Source organism: Colossoma macropomum, unplaced genomic scaffold, assembly GCF_904425465.1.
Source record: "Colossoma macropomum unplaced genomic scaffold, Colossoma_macropomum, whole genome shotgun sequence".
NCBI lineage: Eukaryota > Metazoa > Chordata > Actinopteri > Characiformes > Serrasalmidae > Colossoma > Colossoma macropomum.
Window position 1 is genome coordinate 15,586,173 of NW_023494808.1, and position 22,035 is coordinate 15,608,207.

General features: G+C 40.2%; 1 protein-coding gene across 1 annotated transcript in view; it reads left to right on the forward strand.

Annotated features, from left to right (window-relative positions):
- Positions 1-22,035, forward strand: part of zgc:152904 (uncharacterized protein LOC767777 homolog) — a 406,505-nt gene that overhangs the window by 319,925 nt on the left and 64,545 nt on the right. The window contains exons 5-7 of the mRNA XM_036557615.1: positions 5,816-5,953; positions 14,021-14,138; positions 18,240-18,409. Coding sequence (XP_036413508.1) covers positions 5,816-5,953; positions 14,021-14,138; positions 18,240-18,409 — 426 coding nt within the window. The remainder of the gene's footprint in view (positions 1-5,815; positions 5,954-14,020; positions 14,139-18,239; positions 18,410-22,035) is intronic.

Genomic DNA, 22,035 nt, shown 5'->3' on the forward strand with positions numbered 1-22,035 from the left:
ACCAGGCAAAGCAATTATGTACATTTCATTCAGACCTCTTGCTTAGCCAGCTAATTAGCTCAGGGTGGATAGACTAGCCAAGAGCAAGAGTGGTCCTGTTGGAAAATCTGCTCTTATGCTAACCATACACTAGAAGACTTTGAAAAGACTTTTGAAAGACTAAAGTCTGACACCTTCTCACAGCTAAAGACAGTGTCGCGTCTTTTAGTCACAGACTATGATTTTGCAAAGACTAGGAATCTTGCAGTGTCACTATTTAAGACTACAACTACACTAAGACTGCAACTACATTTTTGAGATTAATGCAGCAATTCAGCATTGTCAATTGGGTGTCATGAACTAAACCATAAGAAACAAACAAACAAAATAAGAAACCAGTGTAACAGAAAACAGAAAAAAATAGAAAAAAAATTGATGATTCAATCGTCCGTCTTCTCTGTAATGGACTCCTTGTGTTTCCACATATAGAAGATAAGTGTCATTCACATTTTTACTGCTGATTTTGAGGGAGTTCTGGAGGACTTCAAAGACTAGTCAAAGACAGTCTCTCAGACTTGGTGACTGTTAGCCACAGCTGTTATATAAAAAGGTCTAGTCTGTCAAGACCTCAGCGTTCTTTGACAAAGCGCCAATACCACTTTGCCTTAGGCCAGACTTTGTATCAGTGTTGTCAGTTGCTTTCAGCCTCGCAGCATGGTTTCACTATTGTACAACCAGTATCAGCCAGCTTTCATGGCCATGCTTTTGACCACCTTTCTGTAAGTCCACAAAATAGCTTCTGTTATTACTATGATTTTCCCAACGTGACATTCTCTAATACTTGTAGCAAGCTTCCTGCATTATTTCTTTATGGTGTGGAGGACTAGAAGTTTGGATGGGTCAATTTCAGAATGTAGGGCACAAATCAGCTACATTCTGGTACCAGGCAAAGCATGAATCCTGTTGTTTAGGGGATACATCATTTCTAACAGGTGATTGGCAGGCATTTTTGGGTGTGATCCCACACCTACCTGTGTTTGAAGAGATTATAAGGGACAAGTATGTGCGATGTTGAACAAACCTCAATTCCAAAACAATTGAGATACTATGTGAAAACAAAAAGCAGTGATTAGTAATTTCTGTTTGGAAAACAGAACATTTTTACACTGTTTATCACATTATCTTTTAACAACATTGACTGTAGACACAGAACAATCCAGTTTTGAAAGTGTTGGCACTCTTCTGCTATAAAAGACTTCATCTGTGCGACCATGGCCTTCATTGTGATTTCATAAGGCACACATTTTCAGTAGGAGACAAGTCTGGACCGCAAGCAGGCCAGTCTGGTTCCCACACTATCTGATTACCCATGCCATGACAGAATTGGCTTGTAAACTTTACACTAGTAACAGTCTGCAGGTTCTTTCGCCCGAAAAACACAGTGGCCTTTTTTTTGAATAGATGACTCGTCAGACCACAGTATGCAGCAGTCCATTTCTGATGAGCTTGATCCCAGAGATGTTCTGGATGCTGTTGACACATGGCTTCTGTTGTGCTTGTCTTAAAGGGCACCTATTATGTTTTTTTGGTTTTTCCTTTTCCTTCAGTGTTTTTTATAGCTTTTTGTGCATGTAAAGTCACAAAGCTCAAGGTAGAGGGAGTAACTCTCTCCCACAGAAACCACTTTTCTCAGCTGGCTGAAACAGCTTGTTGGAATTCCAGCCCTTTTCTGTTACAAAGTGACGTCATCTCGTCTCCTCATATACATATATATGTACATAGTCCTTATTGCCTGCCTACCAGCAAGCTTGGCATGCCTTCACTCAGTGCACAGCAACTACTGGAGGACCGGAAGAGTTCACTTTTGTAGCCATGTCGGGAAGATGCTGACCTGACTTTCAGGTTCGGACTCTGGCTCAAACTGATACAGCAGAACTGACGCCATTGGAAACATAGCCACACGGTTGTAACAGCTGCATAAGAGAGAAGGGTCCATCTTAGTGATGTCATGGTTGTGAACAATTTGGTTCTTTTTTAAAAGCTCTTTGGTAAGAATGAAGGGTATATTAGGTATATTTGAGAGCTGTTCTTTTTATTGTTGTCAAATTTCACTGCCAGCCTTAAATCCGCTCTGCACCCCATGTAAACAGTGAGACCTAGCCTATCATAAGGATGGACGGTGTCACATTAGGTTCTCTTTAAGGCAGAATGAGCAGGATTTGTTGGTTGCTGTATGGACAACTTTCAAAGTTGGCCGAAAGAGAGCAGCACTGGTCGAGTGAGCTACGAAATGTGTGAAGAGAGGGAGAGGCATTAGCGAGAAAATAAAACTTTATTTTCTGCTTGTTTCATGCCGTTTATGTTCTCACCTCTGCACAATCCTGCACATTCTGTGTGAATGCAGCCAAAGCACAGTTCATTCTGTCTGCTGCTGTGGCCTCTCTCTGCTCTGCGTGTCCCAGTCTGCAGACTGCAAGACAAGGGTGGAACTGCTCTGGTTGGCTCCAGAACAGAGTGGGCAAGCTGACCAGTCAGAGCACACTGGGCTCGGGAGGTGGGGCTTAAAGACACGGGAGCTCAAACAGAGCGTTTCAGACAGAGTGAACAGAGATGTACGGTATGAGGGGAAAAAAGTGTTTTTGGAACACTGAAGCATGTAAATCTATTCTAGTTGACTCCAACAATAAAATTATAAACATTGAAAAAGAGCATAATAGGTCTTCCTTAATTTCATTTGTGGATGCAGTGATAAACAGACAGAATATTCCAGGGCCCATGTGGCTATATCCACCACAGAAACCACAGGCTGTGCCTAATAGTGAACATTTTTTTTAGCAAACCAACTCTTCATTTTAGGATTGTTTTTAACATACACTCGCTGACTTTATAGATAGCACCTCAGATATGCAAGTGGCCACTCACAGTAGAAGAAAAAAAGGGGGGCAACAAGGAGCAGGTTTTTCTATAGGAGCACACTTGCTCCTGGCCTAGTCTGTCCTCCCTGAGCTAATTAGCTTGCCAAGCAAGAGGCGTGAGAGTAATGTACATAATTGCTTTGTCTGGCTTACGCTTCAGGTAGAGCAGTGGCAATATAGCAAAGTGGCAGTACAGTTACACCAGAAGTCAGAGCAGTTTGCTACGAAAAGACCATTTTCAACGCTGCAAATTAAATGTTAAACTTTTAAAATATGAAGTACTTGTTAGGTTAGGTTTAAAAAATAATAAAAAAAAGACATCAAATTGCATCAGATGTTTTTTGGTCTACACAAGTCTATAACATTTTGTAGAAGATTTCACCAAAAGAAATAGTGAGGGCAACTTGACGAGGGTTAGGGTTAGGAACCAACTGATGCCATTGATTTATGAGTTATTGCAAAACTACAATGTTTTTCACGAGGCCAACATTTGCCCTGTGTTCCCACTAATTCTGTGTTTATAATTGACCTAGTTCAGGAAGCCTGATTCTTGCTGAGCAAATGTCTTTGTTGCTTTCTGCCTTGTTCTTTTAAAAAAAAACAAAAAAAACAAAAAAAAAAACAAATGAATAAATAAACAAACAAACACAAGCTAAAGGTAAGAGTTTGCATGCAAATGAGCTTTAATATTGAAAAACTTTTTTATTGACTTTTATTGACTTTTTTTTCTGCAAAGTGAATTAGCTGCCTCTAACATCTAACCTAGATGAATTGTAAGACCATCTATTTGATGGCTTGTAGAAGACTCAACATGGTCTTGTTAGCACTGAACAATAACTCTAGCTCTTAACTTCGGGTCACATCTAATGAATGCTGAGTGTAGAGAAGGTGTGAAGTGTGAGAGAGTGTAAAGAAGGTGATATAATAGCACCATGAAAGGACCTGAACTAGACCTTATTACAAATCAAATTACTTCTGTAACTTTTTATCCACCAGCTGAATAGTTCTCCAGTTAATCTACATTTAAGTGCCAGTTTATTAGTTACTCCTACCTTGCCGCTACACTCACTGGCAGTTTTATCCAGAACACCTGGGTGTCCAGTCTTATCTGCAGGGTAAGGGCCGGTGTGGCTGCAGGTTTTCATTCCAGCAAAGCAGGAGACAACATGATCAGTTGTTGACTGAAATCAGTTGGTTAAAGAACTAGAATCAGGTGGGCTCCTGCTTGGCTGGAATGAAAACCTGCACACACTCCAGCCCTTTGTGGCTAAGATTGGACGCCCCCGATACAGGTGAAAGTTGTAGGTTTACTCAACCCATCTTTGCTCATAGGGACTAGGCCTTCATTGGATTCTCCCTTTATACTCAAGCACGAATTCTAAGATTCTTGGCAATGTTCTTTGTGTTAAATTGCCCAGTCTGAACTCTTTTGCAATGTGTTGCAAGCATCGATTTCAGAATGAGTGAATATTTATTTAAAAAAACCAATGAATTTGACAAGGTAAAGCATTAAATATATTGTCTTTGAACTGTTTAAGTACAGATGCCTGCTTTGTCCCTACAGCTCTGCACTCTTTATAAACAAAAGCGTCAAAAAGGGTTCTTTGAAGCAAACACTTGGTTCCCCGAAGAATAGAGATGGCCTGAATAATCTGAATATTCGAGTACTCTTTTGTTACGTTGGAATTTGTTTCTCTGTTTAGTATTCAAAAGCTTTGTCTTGCTTTAAGCTACAAAAATTGTACCCTAAAAATTGCACATTTCATCACCAAAAGCCTTTAGATGTGTCAGTTATTGTTAATGTAGGGCAAATGTTAAAATAAATGAATTATAGCTGGTGTAGTTGAAGTTTGTAAATTATAATTTTGAACATAGTTTAGAATGCTGTAAAATGTACTCAGCACATAAAAAAGTGATAGGATGCAACGGCTCACAGATGGAATAGATGCAACAGTTTTGACAGATGGAAGATACATGTCTATCGCAGGTGGTGTGGAGAGAAGCACTGTTTTAATTGGAAGCGTATTTGTTCCGTCAGAACATTGCTAAAGGATTTATTTTGAACTTTTGTGGTTAATTATGAAATATTGATGAAAATATGAAAGTACAGGGAGATTCACTCAAAGGAGGCCCTGAATCTTCTGTAATAACACTTGCTAGGATGAAGCAATCTGAACGAAACGTGTAATGTGCTCCTCAGTATATGGAGCTTCAAACAAGCCAGGATGCCCCTGCGTTGGAGCAATGTGGTGGGTGCCGGACAGCCATTGCGACATTTAACCTCCGTTTGCAACTTCCGGGTGCATACCCCCGTACCCCTTCATGTGTCTGGCAGAAAATGGAGATCACTTCCAGCATCGCATGTAATGCAATCGATTACACATACGTCAAGGTATGTAGGGTATTTTTTTGGTTCAGATAGCTTCATCCTAACGGGAGTTACAACAGAATATTCGGGGCCTCTTTCAAGTGAATCTCCCTGTATTGTTAAAGGTGGTTTTGAAAATGAGCATTTGGGTCAGCCTGTCAAGCCAGCCCTACTAAAGAACCTTTCAATGGAGGGTTCTTTAAAGAACCATTTTTGTAAGTAAGACATGCAGATCTAAAGAACCTTTTATAGTTTGAACAACCACCATACAATGTAATATGATACCAGTTAAAGTTTTAATAGAGTAGCAAGTTATGTGTGTCTGTGTGTTTGTTCAAGCCCAGTATTATTTGTAGTTATGATCCACTTCCTGGTTTGACTAATCAGGGCCACTTTATGTTAAATCAGCTGTGACGGAATTGAAAAAAATTTCAATTATCCCAAAATATTTTATAAGAGAAATACAGCCGTTGCTGTTTATACATGAAATAATGCCTGACCTTTTATCTCTCTGTCTCTTTTCTTCTGCCTTTTCCTTTTTTCCTTACTGAAGACAGGCTCCAGGTCCTTCCCAACAACAACCTTCAGATCCTGAAAGTGGCCAAAGAGGATGAGGGAGTGTACCGCTGCGAGGCGCGAGTGGAGGCCCGAGGCGAGATCGATTTCCGCGATATTGTAGTGGTGGTAAACGGTACGTCCTAGCTGCCTTCTAGACCACACAAAGACTTGCTAGCACATGTCTTTCTCTGCTACCAGATTTTGAGAAAAAAATATCTCTCCTTATGGTGGCACTTGGGTAAAGAACCTCTTGAGGTACAGCACTGTAACATATTGATCCAGACGCTGGCCATGAACTAGCCATTCACAGGTTAAGAATAGAGTCACCCAGCTGAGACAAGTTCATTCATGCAGAAGGTCATAGTATGGATGGAGGAACCGTGCTGAGTAGAAAATAGGGTCAGGTGGCTCACAGAAAGCTGAAGAGGAGGTAGACCTTGAATGGAAACTTGGCTTTCATCTAAGACCGAATGAGAACAATTGTCAGTTTTTTTTCATAAAATGGAGAGTCTCTGAGTTTCTTTATGTCATTTTTGAAAAATGGTTGCCTTAGACTTCTGAAATTAGATCCACATTATGACATTTCACAATAGCTCTGATTTTCTGCTGGTTTCTTTTAGCTTGAATGCCTATTTATAGATTTAACCTTCAGAAGTCATAGTAATCGCAGAGGATGGTGTAAGCATAGTGTAATTCCGTGTTAATTATTGCTTTAATGAGTTTATCTCCATTTCTGCTACAATGAAATGACAGAAGTCATATTACCTGCTGTGTCTGATCCACTTCTACCAGCGCAGCACACACTCACGCCACCACCACATCAGTGTCACTGCAGTGCTGAGAATGATCCATCACCCAAAAATGGACAATGAGTGTAGATAAAAGGAGGTGTGCTTAAGAAAGTGGCTGGTCAGTGTATATATAGCGTGTATATATATACCAGGACACAGATGACCATGTTTAGTTATTCAGAAGTAGCTGAGGGACATTGGTATATTTTTGTGTTGAGTAATGGAGGCTGCCTCTTCAGGTTAGCTATTTTGCTAAGAGAGCTAACCACTTGGGTGCTGATGAGGTCTCATCGTCCTCTACACAAGGTATTTTCTCCTCAGTAGATGATGTGCTAACACATTATTTGTCAGAGAAGTATATTTTCATTGGTTATCGACTTAGCTCACATCAGCTACAGTAGCTAGCCTAGTTAGTGATCTAACCATGCTTTCTCTGCATTGTCAGTAAAGTCCTTAACATCTCATTCTCTCGACATGCTCACATTCAGGCACTTGTTTCTGGGAGCAGCAAAGTTATAAATACGAGCAAAACTGACATGTTTCACTGAATTGACTTTAAGCAAAGACATGTGATGCATGCCCGAGTAGTAATTTCAGTATTCAAATACTGGCATCTCGAATTTGTAACTGAACACTCAAATACCTGTGTACACATCCCTAGTTAACGGGCACATTAATATTACGATGCATCAACAAGAAAAAATCCACATTGACAATTTTTCTGAATCAGTGTAGTTGACTTTGTTGACTAACCATTTAAAATAGCTCATCTCAAAGCAAAATATTGGATCAGTGTCGTTTTCAATATCACTATTAGGATCACCCTAGACACCATTGTATACGTACGGCTGGTGCCTGCAGTGTTGCTGCTCACTATGCAGTGCCTTCTCTTGTTTGTCATTCTGCATTAATTGGGTTCACGTTGCTGCCTTCAACGTGTGTGATCGAGCAGTTCAATTAAAACAAGCTCCAGACTTCCCTGACTTACCGAGCAGTAAGTGTGATCCATTCTCCACAGATGATCTGTGAAATACAACGATTTACCTTAATTTGTTCTCTTAACGTGAGCTATCTTTAGGAAATAGCGGAGGAGGAATTTAGAGCATTGTCTTGAAGCAACGGCTCTGCCTGAAAGAGCACAAGAGTTGTTTGCCTATCTCATCCTTCCTTAACCTGAAGTAATAACACGCAAAGGAAGAAAAGAACGAGAGTCATTGGGGTGGAGTTGCATTCAATTTTTGTATCACCACTTATAGCTCTCAGGAAGATCCAATAAGCTTGCGCAATGAGGCGTATCCTATTATCCCAGAAACATGCCAACCGTCATCTGCTACTGAAACAGAGCAACCTTCTACAGGGAGTCACTTAGCATGTGCTGGATAGAGTGTATATGCTGGACTCTGTGGCAGAGTCAGTGGTCACACCTATTACTTGTAATCTTTTTCCCCGAAAGACCTCTGAGATCGTGTCATCATTTTGTAGTTCACCGTTGACATCAGAGCAATCCTTGGGTCTAAGCAGTTTTTCTCAGTGAGAAAAAGCGCAATGGGACAAATCTGTTTTGAAACTTGCCCCTGTTGTGCTCTGTGGTTAACTGGCAAGTTCCAAAGCCTGTATGTTTTGTCCTTTGCACATCCCACCCCAAACACCGTCAGGTCAAATGATGTTTTTATAATTTTTGCACAGGTTGCACATATTATGTATTTTTTTTGGCCAATATGTTAAATTCAGCAAATAAATATTTTAATTGTACAGTAAAATGTGCAGAGGAGTGTTCTCTGTAGAGAATGTGCAGTTACGTAACTAGTTACGTGAAGCAAATACGTATTTTCTTATTTTAGCAAAACATGTCATTCGACCAGGAGTGTCCAAACTTTTGCATACAACTGTATCTGTGTTATTTAAATAATGCAGTTTTAACTGCAATATTGCTATGCCACATTCAAGCTAACCCTCCTGTACATTTACGTCTTAAAAAAACAAATGCAAACCAAGAAGTTTTCTCGAGTATGGCAGTTAAGTGCCTTTGCAGCCTTGGCTACAATTAACTGGTGGTGTTATCCAATCATGGTGCGGTATATTTACCATAGTAGCCTTACTTTCACATAAATGCACAAGAATATGGTGTGTAGCATGTATGCAGCAATATTTGCATCCTGACTACTTAATAAACCCAAAATTATAGGATCAAGTGACATTTGGGGAAAAGATGTACACATTGGCTTTGGAAAATGTATTGCGACAAGGGAGTTTTTCAAAAATGGCATTAATCTTTTCTATAGACAAAATTAGGCTAGACTTGCAGTAAAACAGGGTAAGTTGGTACAAAGGGTGGTTGGCACAATGTTAATTTTTGTGGGTCAGGAAAACAACTAAGAAGTCTCCCGGGATAAATATACATAATAGAAATGTTTTAAAGAGAAATATTAAGATTATATTCATTTTAGTTAATAATAACAGCTATATATTTGTATTTGATTTGAAAGCCAACATTAGTGCTAATGTTAAGAAACAAGAAATACAAATGCCTGCAGTGTAGGGCCATTGTCTAGTATTTATATTAAATTTACATTTTAAATTTGTAACTATTTGTTATTTGGGTTGTATACTTTGTCTTCAACTGTTCAAAGTTAACCAATTTTAAAATGAATGAAACTTTGCTAATATTTTATTGATTTGGTTTAATATATCATTGACAGCTGGGATAGGCTCCAGCACCCCACCGCGACCCAGAAGGATAAGCGGTTTAGATGATGGATGGATGGATGGATGGATATCATTGATTGGTTTGGTTTAATGTCAGAGCTTTGATTCTAGCTATTTATTGCATTCAATCATTCTGTTCATGTGTGCCAACCAACTCCATGTTGGGGCTGGTTGTCACGAGTGCACAGCATGAAACCATGAATGTGTTGAATTTGAGGAAATATTTTTTGACATTGAAGGTGTTTGGCTAGCCAAGATGTTCAGCTTTTGTTTGCTGCTAATTAGGTTAATGTATGCTGTGCCTGGGATATATGTCAGAGAGTGAAAACTGTGCCAGGCAGCCCCTCTCTCCCATATTTATTTGTCAACTACAAAATGATGGAGATCTCTTACTTTCTCTCTGTCCTGACTCCTTCTACTGATCCATTGTTTCACAATGCTAAGTGTCAGTGTTGCTATTTCATTAACAAAAGTATGGTCATGGTCAGCATGAGTCGTTCACCATCTGGGTGAAAGTAGACCTGATCCTGCACATGTTGGTAAACTGTGAGAAGAGCAAAAAAAGGCATGAACAAAAGCTAAAACAGAGCCTGTGTCAGCTAAGCCACACATGCTAGTGCTAGAATGAATGCAATAATTGGTCCCCGTGTTGGCGGTTGCGACAGTTTAGCTTGCGCCAAAGATTACGACTCATCGGTTCAGTTGCCAAATCACTTTTTTCCGTCTTTGCGAGACTGTTTGTATTTTCATACCGAATGTGTCAATGGAGTTGATTAGCATGCAGACACACACGGCTGTGCTCTTTTCAAGCCCTTAACCCCGGCTTTCATCATCAGACGAGCTGTTGGAGTGTAGGCAGGGGTCGAGCTTATGGCCTCTCTCGGCTATCTCCATTGATCCTTTAAAAGGAAATGGCACGGAGATAGAAGGGTGGCTCATTCGCCTTGTCCTTCGCTGATACGCATCGCCAGTAAACCAATCGTTTTTTTTTTCTCCTCTTCTTTGAACTCGGCCAATTTCTAACACGGATGAAATCACAGAGCCCGAAATTATGATTCTGGCTGATTTGCACGCCACTCGTGTACAGCACCGGCTCTTCTGGGTGGCTTTTGAGGCCTATTTCAGGCTCTTGGAGCTGCGAATCGAATCAATTTGCCATGTCTCACAATGACCTGATATAATGTCGTTGCGGAATGAGGATATCTTTCTATGAAATGCGAGGGAAATCAACTGTGTCTGAGGGGACAAATATAAATAAACAGCTTATGGAGTTTTTTTTTTTTAAGCAAAGCTGTTTTTTTGACAGATAAATAACCCTCTCCACAGTTTCATTACACCAACTCAAGACAAAGTGAAATGAGCTGTAATTCGAAAGTCAAGGAAAAGAAAATAGCTTCCTATTTAGTAAGTAAAGTGAAGGATGTTATTGAACAAATCATTTCACAATAGAGCCGGAGGCATGTTTGGGATATCAAAGAGTTGCAGCAGCCAGATCGCAGCAACTTTTGATTGCTGGTGAGGAGCCTATCATTGCACAAGATGCTGAAGTATTTACAAACTCGGTTCCAGCAAAAGGCCGAAAGACTGATGTTTCAGCTGCTTCATCGGCTGCTTTTGAACATAAGGCTGCCAGGGGAGCTGCTAAGAAACTGCTGATGCTTGGATGATTTAGGAAGTCTTCTCTTTTTTTTTTGGTTATAAATAGTTCAAGCAGTAGGGCCTCTTTTTGTTTCAGGCATTTCTGCTGCCGACATTTTTAGGGCTGACCGATATTTTGGTTAGCAGATAATATTACCTGCCATTGAAGTCCTGTGTACTTATTGGTAGCAAAAAATCACACAGGTAAAGAAGCTGTAATTAGCCATCAGTGGCCTATGAGTGGTGGAAATGCGTTCAGTGCTAACACCTAGCAAGAGGATAACCTAGTAGTGGGTGATATACTGGTTCATCACCAGTATGCCACAAATAAACGCACCACAATGTACAAACAGTGCAAAACACACTATTAACTCACCTCCTCTGTGGTGAGCTGCAGGCTGTTGAAAGTTAGACTAGTTTTGTTGTCGAAAGAGCAGACATCATAATGTAATGAGTTACTGAGTTGCATGGTGTGGGAAAGAGGGCAGGAGAAATGCCGATTTCTTAGGGCTAGCCATTGGTTATTAGCCTAGCATGGAAGCTAGCTGGCTTTCCGTGTGCACAGCCTAAGGCACCCCTTACTCTGCCAGCTGCTTAAGGCAGTGCTGTGGCCTCAGGCTACACACCAGGAGGCTCTGCAGCTTGTTAGATCATAAAGAAATAAACAAAACACAAAACTGTGCTTTCATTTTATTTGATGAATCATACATATACTAGGCCTTCGATCAACAACTCTGAGGAAACTTAAAAGGCATAGGTAGATATGTGACCTCAAATATACTTGTAAGTAAACAGTAAAACTAGTATTAAACTGAATTAAAGCCTGTGACAAATTTTACAGTTTACTGTAATGGTTTGCATGATAAAGAGAACATGCTAGCTTGCTAACTCTGCCCGAGGTTCCTTTGGAAGTGAAATCAGGATGCGGATGTGAGATTGGGCTTCACACCAGGTTCAGAGAAGCCACTGTGTGCTTGACATGCACTTGTCTTTAACTCATTAGGGTTAGGAATATCAATAATCTGTCAATATATTGTTCATTTTTGTTTTTACTGTTTCGCCCAATAAAAATATTTAGATTTACTTTAGTTGTTAAAAAGGATTCCTCTTAAAAATGAAGGGACAGCCCAGAAAAATATTCCATTGTCAATCTACAGAATAGGTTTACTTGGGCATTCGAAATAGGTTTATTACCAAACTGTAAGCCTACATCTCAATATTAAATGAACTGAGCATTACAAGGTCATTTACAGTCTAAGCTTGTATCTAAAATGTGGCTCCTACCTTCTGACTGAAAAGAGTGTGAGAGATGATTTCCTAATGCAACTCAATCACTCCTCCAGCAAACTACAGAATCCACAACCGAATAGAAGTGGACACTACAGCTCGGAACCAGCACTTAACGGCTGCTTGAATCCTGTGGGGAGAAATAGCTGCTGAGGCTTGTGTTTTCTCCACGAGGCTGAAGTGGGCTTCGTGTTTGCCTGCGTCTTATTAAAATTTTCTGTTCCACCTTAATTGAAATGGCAGATTTGAATAAGAAGCTGGCTGACTTCAGATTCTCGCATTAAACAATGTTGGCACTCTGTCTCTGTTCAGTCTACCACTCTTTGCCTATTATTATTGTGCTTGACTGAGAAAGCTCACCTTTTCAAACAGTTCGGCTAATCAACCATTCAAGGTAGTCTGACCAAACCAGGTTTTTACAATTCAATTTTACTTATGTTGATGGTTATGAGTTTTAAATAAATATTTTGGAGTGTGTTAAATAGAACTATAGAAACCATTTAGAGCATATCATTACACAGCCCCCTGTTTAAAAAAAAAAAGAATTTAAAAATACATATTGTGACACCACCTTTATGTTTATATACAATCAGATCAGGCAGTAAGCACTGGAGTCAGTTTGGACCATATGAAATTGGTCAACATTATCAGTTTTATGAATTTTTAGCTCTTTAAAGTCAACATGAATCAGAAATCATAACACATTTTCTTTCTGTACCATAATGTATTTTTGAGTGAAACCTGAGAAATCAGAGTGGGTAACTGTGGTAATTGAGCTCAATGACAGGTGGAGAAGGTGAAATATTATTTTTCCTCTCCTGCTGGTAACTGTCAAAATTTAGAAGACGTTTTAGAGTCGAGACAGTCATTCAGTACTTAAGAAAGATTATGGAAAACTAGAATTTTGTCTTTTAAATGATATGATTGCTTAATACGATCAGGGACATAAACTAACAAACTAAAACACATTCATCTTGATTTCAGTTTGACTTGAAAGCACCAAATGTTCATATTGGCCTCTGTTTTTCTTGTTTCTACATGTATTTTGAAAAAGAAATGTGTTCAGAAGTTCGTTTTGTTGTTGTTGTTGTGTTGGTTCGTACGCTGCTGATTAGGCCGTTTGATGTCTCCGCACTTGGCGAGGTCTCACATTAACAAAGCTGTTGCTATAAAGCCGGAGCCGTGGACACTACAGTTGAAGTGCGCTGAATAAAGGACCTGAGGGAGAGCAGGCAAAGCTGATCGATTGGCAGAGAGATCAATGCTAATCATGTTAGAGAGGCTTTAGCTTAGCACACTGCCCAGCTCTCTGTGGTTTCACATTTGTATCTTTTGAAACATAGCTGCTCCACTTCAATCTGCAGTAAGGACAATGCCAATTTGTGCATGAGAGAGAGAGAGAGAGAGAGAGGGAGACAGAGAGAGAAACAGAGAGAGAGACAGAGAGACACAGAGAGAGAATGATAGAGAGAATGATAGAGATACATACTTCACAGAACATAGATTCATACTAGCCATTCATCTTTTCATGGTACCTGGATAGCAGAGAGGTGATACATTTCTCAAGACAATCAAAAAACATTTTGTGTTTGCATGTATGTACATCTAACCCATGGTCTTATTAATCACATCCAGGGTGCTCAAGTACTAAGATTGGCTGTCAGTTGCACAGAAAGTACTGATATACTAGGCACAGTTGAGCACATAGGCTATAGTTATTTTTAGCTCATGGCTAGCTGAATAACTTCCTCTGTATGTTTGTGTCCTGTCTTCCACAGTTCCCCCTGTACTGTTAGTTCCCAAGGAGTCCTTCAATGCAACGGCTGACTACCAGGAGTCCGTGACATTTACCTGCATCACCTCTGGCTCTCCTGACCCTGAGGTCACGTGGCTCCGGTAATGCTTTCATCAAGCCTTTAAATGCGACGTAGGCATTTTTCTATGAATGTTTATTGTTCAGTGGACATATTTGGATAAGAAGTTTGCATGGCTAATGCAGCCGAACCAGATATGCTAAAATGACTAACAGTAAACGGAGTCTAGTGACTATTAATTAGCATGATATTATTTGCATAATGCTAATTGGTGGCTAGTCACTTTTATTCAATGGCAGCAGTGTTTGCATTTCTAAGTAAACTATTTCTTTAACCTTTTCAGACCTACATTAAAGCCTTTCTGCTTTTGAAGTCCATTGTACTTTCCACAATTGCCTCATATTTCACAGCACATCAGCTATTATTGTAGATAGTAGGGCTGCACGATATGGACATGTAAATGCAATATTCAATAAAGCTTTAGGATATCACAATGAGGAGATGAGAAGCGATCAGTAATTATTATAATACAGACTTTTTTGGATGTGTAAACAGAAATCTAACTAACCTTTCCTTTAAGCCAATAGCAAAATACAAATCACTAATCACTATTGTGCAAAAGAAAAAGAAATGAAATACTAACAGCTACTTACATCAGAAGTGCAAATACATTTTTTGTGCACTCAGAGACTATGAAACAGTCAGCATTAGCTCAACAGCTTTTTACATAGAGGCTACAAAAACAAATAAATACGTATTTATTTTTCAGGTACACGAGAATGAAAACATATTTTTGTTATTGTTGTTTTGTTTGTTTGTTTAGTTATTAAATATGTTTGTTATGCATTATACATTTGTAGCCATTAGTGCCTCACACACCTAAAACACAATACTGGCTGTGAAAACAGTTCTTATGTTATGTCTTATAACGCATTTTCCCAAGTTGTAATTCAGGATGAAGGATGTGTCTCTTTACATGTATTTGTAATTGGCCAGGGAGAGCTCACTATCTACATACTACAGAGAAAACAATTCTGTTTGGACAGATTTTACTGTTGAACATTTCTAGTTCTTAACTCTTTTGTTTCTAACCAAAACAAAGATTTAATTACTACATAATTTGCAGAGTTACAGACATGTTACAGAATTATAAAGATGTATTTCTTAGTTCTTAGAAAAAAACTGGGCCTTTTCTGAAGGTCTAAAGGCTGCTGTATTTATCACCAGTAAAGATGGTGAATGGCAAAAGATATAAACCAGTAGAGCAGGTAATTCAACAATCAGCGGGACAAATTATCTGTCTTTTTCTAGATGTGGACAGTCGTTTGATAATGGAAGGAAATGATCTGCATTGACAACCTGGGACTTGCTAGTTAGACAAATATCTCTGTCACTCAAAAAATTGCGAGGCAGTGATACAAACCCATTTGAGTTTGGCTGTCAAACTTTCATTCTGTTGATATTTGAGTATGCTTTGGGAAAGGTCATGAGACTTACTACTGTTATTTAATTTTGAACCAATCTCATATTCATGTCTGGAATATCAAAAGATTATTAAAGTCTTCATAAAAATTTGCTAGAGCTCCTTTTTATTAAAAGATATGAACTGTAGGTAGCAATGACAGATTGGATGTGAAGTAGATCTGACAAATAATGCTGGAACAAAATGAATAAGCAAAGACATGATACTGTTATCAAGAACTGAAAATAATACATGGTTAATTTTCCCGAAAATCTGGTAAATATTTAGAAATAAAAGCTGGGGCTGTTGTTTGATCAGCTTTTTAAAAAAAAACAAATAAAGTAAAAAAAGAAAAACACAATATAAAGGAATAAAAAAGAAATGAAAAATGAGAATCAGCATGATACACTTGCACTGCAGTAATGTTGACTATTAATTATTACAGACTTCACACGGTAAATGTGTATGTAGGTGGAGGCTATTCAAGGTTTGTCAAAAATTAGAAACAACATCAGCTTTATAAAATGAAATAAAAGTATGAGAGAATAGAATAAAACCATATTAACTCAGTTATTAGATGTTGCTCATGGCTTATCATTGTTATTTATAATGGCAGCCTGGTATTGTAAACAATGTAGAACACCACCTGCCTGATGCTGCTCAAAGCAAAGCCATCTCATCTGCACTTTCTGGTGGTTTCAAAAAAGAAAAGACCTCAGGTTTTGCCCTGGCTGCTTTGTTCTTGTTTTCTCCTGGCTGCTAGTCTATAACCAATTTCCAAACAGCCATCGACTCAATTTCCTGTTTCTGCCGTTGGCTTGAACTCTGGCTTTATTTCCTCTCTCCAGTGCATTTAGCAGCCTCCACTTCGCACTTTGTGCCATCATTTACAAGCGACCAATTATCCCCTCCCCAGTGTTTCCCTGGGGAGACACGTACAGCACAGGCAGTGATGATAATGTGGCCTTTAAGTCTGCGAATGTGTAAATGTGAAAGTGTTAGATGGATGTATGAATGGATGGAATTGGTGAAAAGTTGGATGGATGGATGGATGGATGGATGGTTGGACAGACAGTCGGGTGTACTGGTGGGGGTGTGGATGGGTGGATGGATGGATGAATGGGTGGCTAAAAGGATGGCCAGATTGCCAAACTGATAGATGGATAAATAGATGGATGAATAGATGGATAGATGAATCAGTGGAGAGCGGAATGGATAGATGGACAGGTAGAGTGCTGTACTGGAGGGTGGATGGATGGAGGGTTAAATTGTGTATGGATGTATGGCAGATGGATGAATGACTGAGTGGTGGACTGGATGGTCAGATGGACAAACTAGTGGATAAATGGATGGATAGATGGATGGATAGGTGAATGGATGAAGAGAGAGTTTTATAGATGGAGGGGAGAGATGGATGGAATTAGTGGATAGTTGAATGGATGGAGGGGAGTTAACTATCCACTAATTCCATTCATCTCTCCTCTCCATCTGCATGGACAGACTGGTGTACTGGTCTGTGTGTGAGTGGGTGGATTGATGGATGAATGGGTGGATGGATGAATGAGTGGCTAGATGGATGGCCAGACTGATAGAAGGATGGATGGATGGATGGACCAGTGGATAACGAAATGGAGTGCTGTACTGGAGGGTGGATGGATGGATGGTTAAATTGTGGATGGATAGGTGAATGGATGAACTAAGAGTTGGATAGATGGAGTGGAGAGACAGATGGATAGATGGATGGAATTACTGAATACTTAAATGGATGGATGGACAGACAGATTGGTGTACTGATGGGTGTGTAGGTGGGTGAATGGATGGGTGGATGAGTGGATGAATGAAGGAGTGGCTAGATGGATGACCAGATGGACAAACTGATGGATGGATTGATGGGTTGATGGATGGATCAGTGGATGGATGGATGGATGGTAGATGAATGAGTGGGTGGCTGAATGAATGGCCAGATGGACAAACTAGTGGATTGATGGATGGATAGATGGGTGAATGGATGACAGAGGAGTTGGATAGATGGAGGGGATAGGTGGATGGATAGATGAATGGAATTAGTGGATAGCTGAATGGATGAAGGGACAGGCAAACTGGTGTATGAGTGGGTGGATGAATGAATGAGTGGCTAGATGGATGGCCAGATGGACAAACTGATGGAAGGATGGATGGATGAACAGATGGATGGATAGCGGAATGGATGGATGGGCAGATCGAGTGGTGTACTGCAGGGTGGATAGATGGATGGCTGCTTAAATTGTGGATGGAAGTATGGTAGATGGATGGATCAGTGGGTGGCTGAATGGATGGCCAGATGGACAAACTAGTGAATAGATGGATGGATAGAGACATAGGTGGATGGATGGATAGCTAGACGGATGGGTGAATGGATGGATGGATAGATAGATAGACAGACCGACTGGTGCATGGGTGGGTGGGTGGATGGATGATGAATGAGTGGACTGATAATGTACGGTGGATGAATGGACAAACTAGAGGATGGACGAATGGGGAATAGATGGATGAATGGGTGAATGGATCAGTGCATGGTGAACATACCACTGACCACCTGGATAATTTGTAAAAAAACACAGTTACAGTCTGAGTCCAGGCATGTGTTTGTAGTAAGCAGCTTTAGGTGAACTTCAGCTTGATATTGCCTCGCTTTCTCTCTCTCTCTCCCTCCGTCTCTCTTTCTCTGTCTTTGATCTACAGGAAAGGACGGCAGATCGAGAGATCGGAGCAGTATGTGTTGAGCACACTTGAAGGAGGCAAGAGCACGCTGACCATTAAGAACATCAAACAGGGTGACGGAGGCCCTTACACCTGCAGAGCCAGCAACAAGGCTGGAAGCAAAGAGAGCGAGATTCTCCTCAAAGTGTTCGGTGAGTACATAAATACATCCGTCTCCAGCTAAACCTGCTGTCTGCTATCTTTACACTCACCATCCAATTTGTTTTACCCACCCTCTAGTCCTTCATTAGTGGTCAATTTCTGACCACAAAGCTGCTCTTGGCTGGATGTTGAGTGGCAGACGACAATAAATCCAATTATGACACTGATGTGTAAAAACCCCAGCAATGGTGCTCTGCCTGTTACACCACTCATGCTAACATGTCACGACTGTACTAGTACCAATGCTGTGCTGAGAATGATCCACCACCCAAATACTATATCTGGACAGCAGTGATCCTGTGGTCAGAAGCAGTGATGAATGGGCTAGAAATGAGGTGGAGGCTGGCATGTATGGCAACAGAAAGGCTGCAGTCTGTAATTGTATATCTACAAGCTGGACGTGATACAATGGCCAGTGAATTTAGATTCATGGTACATAACTGGCAACTTAGAGCCAGATGTATGTACGAGTGCAGATGCAGCTCAAAATTTTCTTTAATGTGACTGCAGTACGTGTCCATAATGCACCTGAATTTAATGTTCAGTTTACTAAGACTGCAGCTTATCATGCATCAAACTGCACAGGGAGTATTAATACATTTTTCCCACCACAACAGTCTACAGTGTCACTTATTCCTGACAGCAAAGAACGTTCTTTCAGCACATGTTCGAGACTCGTGCCACCGTCTAATTGCTGTGTCTTCTTCCATTGTTAAAGTAAAAAAAGTAGCATTACTGAGTCAGGAGAAAATATACACATGAAAATATGATGTCTGTGCGCTGCTGCAAGTCTCACTGTAAAACCTGAATTAATAATTTAAAATGCCGGGGAAAATCGACGTAAAATCGGCCGCCACAAATTGCTCAAACTTTAGTAAATCTAATGGAATAAATATATTCAGCCACTTATGTAATGTCTCCTCCTACTTTTTGCCCAGTTCTCCCTTGTTGTACACGACCCTACTTCAAATGCATATGCATGTGGCCCGTAAACTCTGGGTTTAAGCTCTTGTGCCAGATCTGAAAGTAGCGCAAATGGCTTAGTACATCAGGAACTCAATGTACATAAGTCTAGTGTAGTAATTTAGTAATGCCAGGCCCTCCCAGCTGGCCACATTCAGTAGGAATCCTTATGCGGAGCCCTTTCTTATTCTTTTCTGACACTCATTCGGACTGCTTTGGAAGGGCACATTGAAATTTTCTTTGCAACTCCAATGAAATATTGAGTCAGTCCCTATACATAGGCACAGTAGAAGAGCATTGGCCTTTTCTTTCTGTGCGTTCCCTTTCATGTCTGCTTTTCTCAAAGAAAATGAACCACTCCGACTTTGCACCAATGCAAACACAGCTGGGGTAAGTTAAACGTGACTCCATTTCAAAGACGAAAAACAAGTGTGCACTCAATTATCATGGAAAGCTCAGCTACATACTTTATACAGTTTATATTTTTTTAATGGCACCAGCATGCATATCGGGCGAGTGATTGTTGCGTTTGGGGCGCCTTCCTTCTTTGTGTGCATGGAAATGCGCAGAGATTTATTCACGCCCTCCCCCAAAGCTGCTAGCACTTCAAAATGCACATTTGTATGGTGGTCTTATTGGATAGGAGTTTTGTTTTGCAAAGCATGGCAGCAGCAGCAACACAGATGTGACTTTTGCGAAGTTCATAGCCCTTGACAGCCGGCACGCTGGGGAGATGGAAAGAAACCGGAGAGTAGTGGAGGAGACAACACTTGAAGATGAAGGAAGAGAGTTATTTCAGAGCCGTCTCTGCATGAATCTATTGAATCTATAATATTCATATCACACACGGCGTTCTGGTTATCGTTATTATAAGCTGTAGTCAGTAGTTAGCCTAGTGATGTGTTTAAATATTTAAATGGTCATATGGCGAATTGGTGCTATGTGTGCGAGTGCTTAGTGTAGCAGTCCTGATTTATTTGCGCCGCTGGCATGAGCGCTGCTTTTGATCTGTTGATGTGGGCAGACTATCTACTCTGACTGGTGTCTCCTGCATTTAGTATCTTGATAAGGGCAAACAAACATGGTGCCTTTTAAACTTCTCTTCTCTGGAAACGGCCAAGAAGTGCACAGTGTCATGCTGTTTCTGTCATCGCGGACACAAAAGCTCACAATGCTGAGTGACACTCAATATGTGACCATTGATTTTCCAGCCAGTCAGCTTCAGGTTTGTGGAAATTTGATTAAATATCTCCACAGGGAAATGGTGAAACACAGACCTCTGAGGATGTGTCATCACTGATACTGGTGCCTGCACAGACTCAAAACTAGAACTATTTAATTGTGGGCAGTGTTTCACCTTCCTCTGTGTTTATAGATTAAACTCTCTTTTCCACTGTTCACTGTCATGCTCCTAACACTTTTCACTGGTTTTCACTGGTACCAGTGACTGATTCTCATAGATCTATTCCTCACTGTTAGTCTGATAGGCCTCTAAGAGTAGACATTGGTTATCATTGTTTAATCTAAAAAACTGTCCAATGACAGGCTGGCCTTTTTTTCCTTTTTCTCTATTCTATTATAATAGTGTATATCGTAAAATGTTATTCTCTATTCATGTTGCTCATGTTATTGTTTGCTATCCGGTATTGATTTAAAGAGGATGGGTTCCCCTTTTGAGTCTTGGTTCCTCTCAATGTTTCTTCCTCTTGCTCTTAGGGAGTTTTTCCTTGCCAGTGTTGCCGTTGGCTTGCTCATTCGCTTTCTCCCAGTTAACTGTTGAACACAATTTTTCAAGTAGTAAAAAAAAAATCGTAAGTTCACTGGCATAAGCATGTTTATGTTACAATTTTGCCTCTTCATTTCAGTAGTAAATCCCATTCTGATCTGTCCTCTATTGCTCCCCCTGAGCAGTGACCACAGTAACATGAAAACACACTGTGAGTTTGTACAAAAGGGCGAAAAAAAAGGAGACTTATCATGCACCGTCAGTTGTTTGCAAAGGAATATTTGCTTGCTTGTAGCATGTTTGTTGCAATATTTGCATTTAGGCCCAATCCCATTTCACCCTTCACCCCTACCACTTAACCCTTAGCCCTCCGTTTTGCGTGTTTACGCCTAGGGGTAGGGGGTCTCGATTTTTGTTGAGATAGAGGTGTAGGGTGAAGTGTTAGGGCCACATGGCCCTTCAAATGGAGGAATTTCAGAGGCACACTCCAAACGAAGTGTTATGAGGGAAAAAGAAGAATTAGCGGTAGGCGATAATAAATAATTGTCACATCCTCCTTCTTTGAAGGCATATGATTCCCTAAATGTAACTGAAGCCCAGCAGTAAGGTTGTTGAACTTTACTCCTCCTCTACTATCACTACAGACTGGCAGGGTCGACTACAGAACACCACTAGTAGCCTGTTAGTGAATATTGTTCATTTTTATTTGCAGGTTGTCCCATTTTGTGGGGGAGATTTCAATCACTACCCCTTGTAACTCCAGGGGTAGGGGTAAAAGTAAGAAATAGGATTAGGCCTTGGACTCCTTAATGAGTATTTTACAGGACTCTGAAATTGGCACTTTGAATAAAAAATGTACATATGGCAAAACGTATTGTCTTTGGAACATTTTTGTTTACCACAGGGTGCGATAATGAGGATTTTAGA